The following is a 3846-nucleotide window of genomic DNA, read 5'->3' on the forward strand; positions in this document are numbered from 1 at the left end:
ATGGACTGCAGCAAACAAGTCCCATCTATCTGCCCTTACATCATCTTCCACTTGAGACCAAGAAGCAGAAGCTGAACGCTGCCGGATGTCTCCCGCAACTAAAATTCTGATGTGTCATGGCATAATACTCAGTTCTACACCTGCCTACTGCACCAATAGGAGCACACGGAACTGAGTTTAATCTGTGCACCAATGACCAGATGGAGCAGAGTTTGTGGAAGAAACGTGAACCTTAGATTGGCAGGATGATAGGTAGTATCCGTAACGCTAGGGCTAGAACAAGTAGGAAATCTGAACATTTTTTATGTTCTCACACCCCTAGCTGTTGTCAAGCAAGATCTTAGCTGGATGCGAAACACGGTGTTGCATGCTATCTAAAACTAATAACCCTTAAAATTGTTATTGTTTGCACAATGGTGTAAAGCAATACAGCTCGCAGGCACTTATAATACCGTCAATGGAATCATCACAACCTTAACAGTAAAACATGACACTTGGCATCTTTCCTTCTGGGCAGGGAGAGGCCCGACAGCAACATTCCCAAAAGCCCTGGCGCCGCATGAACCGCAAGCAACAGACCGGTCAAGCCCAGAAGGCTGCCAGATGTGCATAATACGCTGGAGGAACTGCAATTGTCAGCGTTCAGTTTTACAGCAAGGTGTCTAGCATGAGAAGCTAAAGAGGAAACACTTTTCGCATGGGGAGTTTACGGATCGATACAGGGCGGGTGCACCCAGCATACCTGAAACAGTAGGAATTTTCTATTTAATTGGCCGGATAAACAGCACTACATTCTAATTATCAAAAGGTTAGATGGAACAGTAAGTTACGTGTAGCACAAGTTGTTTGTAAGAGTTTCCAACTCATCAGTGGTAAATTTGATCTCGTCCCATAGAACATGATAATGAAGTAGGCCAGCTGGTCCCCTGAAAGGAATCGACATTTGAATCAGCAATCTGCTCATTCCATCGAATGAACTGCAAATAAAGAAGGGCCAACCTGAATGCCAGCATGGCTACATATGTAGAAATCAAAGTCCAACAGATGGCAAATCTTCCAACTCGATAACAGTGCATAGAACTATAAAAATAAATATGGTCAGGTTCAAAATTGAGCTAAACACAAGAAACTTGTTTGCACAAGCAACTAACCAGGCAGCATGTTTCCTGCTTCTATCAACAATATGTTTCCCATCAATGGCAGTGAAAGCCGGCAAGGATCTCCAAGGTCGGCACCGGTAAGAGGATAAGAATTGGAGAGCATCACCGGCAAGAAAGACGCGAGCAGCATCAGCATGGTAGGAGCACAGCAGATCAGCTAGGCTTCTCCATTGGTTCTGCTATCGACAGTGCCCTCCGCTTCCGATCATCCTCCAGGAACAAGGGGCCCTCACGGTCCTCCAAGGCTCTCGAATTCAATGCCATCACCCTTGACTTCCTATCAGTCCCTATCCTAAAATACACCGGTGGCCTCTCCTTTGGAACTATCCTTTTCCGACATCGACCTTGGTCCCTCCTCCCCTCATCAAGTCTTTCACCTTCTGATTCAGCGAAAGCAGGTGCAAAGGCATCAAGAACAGGGTGTTTCTTCCCCAAATTTGGCATGGCAACCTCTGGCACCTCCTTCTCCCCACAACGCAATGCTGACTGAATAAACGGATTGCTCTTGACCACAGCCCTATCTAGCTCCTTCCCCTTGCCAGCACCCTCCTCCACCACCATCGCCGGGCGGATCCCGTTGCCACCCGCGAGCGCCAGCTGCCGCTGCAAACCAAGCAGCGACTTCTCGGCCTTCCTCTGCCGCCGCACCTGCTCAACCTCATCCACCACAGCCGACGACCCGCCGACCATCTCGCCCGACTCCTCGGCCATCGCATACGTATGGGGCTCCGGAAAGGCCGGGAGCCACTCCGGCACATGCCTCATCCCGCTCCCCCGGCCCAGCGCCGCAAAGCTAACACACGACCGCGACGGCGGCGGATCGTGCCGCACCGGAAACCTGGGCAGCGGCCTCCTCACGGAGAGCGGCTTGTCATCGGCATCGCCAGCGAACGCGACCAAATCCTTGACGACGCCGGAGCCGACGAGGCAGCCGCGGGTAGAGGAGGCGCCCTCGAAGCCCTGGTACGCCTCGCCGGTCTCCCCCAGGAACTGCAGCACGTCGAGCTCGTTGGGGGCGGAGCGGCCGGCGTGGTTGGCGTGGGCGTTGGCGGCGCCGCCGAGGAGGCGGAGGTAGCGGAGGAGGACGTCGGCGAGCGCGTCCACCGCCGAGCGGGTCGCGGAGGCGAAGCCCGCCGCCTGCAGCGTCCGCGCCACCGCGGCCCTCGCCGCCGCCCGCCCGAACTCGTCGGCGCCGCCGCCGCCCATGCCTCCACGCCCCGCGCGGGCGGATCCGGGGCTGGCTAGGGTTAGGGTTGCGGATCGCGCCGCCGCCTCCGCCGAATCGAGGGGGAGGGAGGTCGCATCGATCGGATTGATTGATGATCGAGGGGTTTGGGGGAGGGGGATTTGAAGGCGGTGGCCTGAATTTGGTAGGGAATCCACCGAGGGTGGGTGGGTGGGTGGGTTTAGTTAGGGTTTGGACCGTTGGGGGCTGATGATTTCCTTTCCCCGTCGTGCACCTGCGGCCTGCGGGAGATGTGAGCCGACACGGAGGGGGTGCGGACACCGACCTCCTGACGTCGGCGGATTTTAGCATAAATCCCGCACATCGAGCACCTCCGAGGAACTGAGTCTGAGCTCCGTAGTAGACATTTTTGTTATTGATGGAACGTCTCTTCTCACGGAAGACACATCGCCACAAGCCTAGAATAAATTTAGGAAAATACGAGTACCAATGTCAAGTTTAGGACTTGAACTCTGATAAGCTGAGGATATCATTGTCCTCCTAACCACCCAAACAAATGTTGGTTCGTGCTGACATAGACGGTTGATGTGTGAAGTTAAGAGAAGATTCTTTTCTAGTCTCCCCTCTCTGGGGGCAACTAGTATGTTGTCGAATAATTTCAGAATTTTGTAAATTGTCTAAATATTAGGTTATATTCTAGTCTCCCCCATTTTCTTCCCCATCCAATGATACTGACCCTCCCAGAGCCGCAGATCTCCCGTCGGATGAAGCCAGCTCCTCCTAGCCCAGTCACGGTCACCCCACCCGTCTACATGTTGCCGGATAACGAACATGTTCCATAGCTAGTGTTAGGCTGACATTTTGATGAAATGTACTGAACTATGTACTTTGCTCAAGTTGGCAACGAAAATGTAAGCATTTGTCGAAATTGGTGATGAACTATGGTGTGTCTACAGTTGACCAAAATCGGCGAAGTGGACAAATGGGTGAAATTGAGGGCTGCACTTTATGGTACCTACTAGGTAAGCGGTTCTTATTCAAAGAACCCTTGCCTTTTGTTTAGCTCAAGACTAAATCATCATGGCTCTAGTATGAATCTAAGATTTTAGTTGAATTGATTCATAGGATCACAAAAGATAATTTCTATATTACACAGGATCCTAGCTGGATGTGAAAACATGATGCCATGGCATGTAAAGCCAACAGGGGTTCTTCACTTAAAATCGCTACTCCACAGGTGGTAATCATTGGCATGGATTATACACGCAATGCCAGTGGTGGTCAGTGTAAAGATGTACTCCTTTCTGATTTTGCTAACATTGTATCTATCTTCACCAATGCTAACTTCAATTCTGGAAATATAAGCCTACAAAATTATCAAGAGTATGCAGTCGTTTGCCAGTGTTCTATTCTTTCACTAGAAATGCCTTCATACAGACAACCCTAAGAATCTACCGTTGTATGCAACCATGCAAGACAACGAAGACACATGCCAGCAAA

At 51.1% G+C, this 3846-nt stretch overlaps 1 protein-coding gene across 2 annotated transcripts; it reads right to left on the bottom strand.

Moving 5' to 3' along the window:
* Positions 1-283: 283 nt before the first annotated feature.
* LOC123154124 (transcription initiation factor TFIID subunit 8) lies at positions 284-2602 on the bottom strand. 2 transcript variants are annotated; one of them, XM_044572923.1, is made up of 5 exons: positions 1152-2602; positions 1000-1080; positions 831-926; positions 711-742; positions 284-626 (listed from the first exon to the last, which is right to left on the bottom strand). In XM_044572923.1, exon 1 carries the CDS (start codon positions 2364-2366, stop codon positions 1314-1316), a length of 1053 nt encoding a protein of 350 aa, XP_044428858.1. In that variant the 5' UTR covers positions 2367-2602; the 3' UTR covers positions 284-626; positions 711-742; positions 831-926; positions 1000-1080; positions 1152-1313. The 2 variants fall into 2 exon arrangements, with proteins under 2 accessions (XP_044428858.1, XP_044428857.1); XM_044572922.1 differs by having other exon boundaries at positions 284-742.
* Between the last annotated feature and the right edge of the window lie 1244 nt (positions 2603-3846).

Source organism: Triticum aestivum, chromosome 7A (assembly GCF_018294505.1).
Source record: "Triticum aestivum cultivar Chinese Spring chromosome 7A, IWGSC CS RefSeq v2.1, whole genome shotgun sequence".
Lineage (NCBI taxonomy): Eukaryota > Viridiplantae > Streptophyta > Magnoliopsida > Poales > Poaceae > Triticum > Triticum aestivum.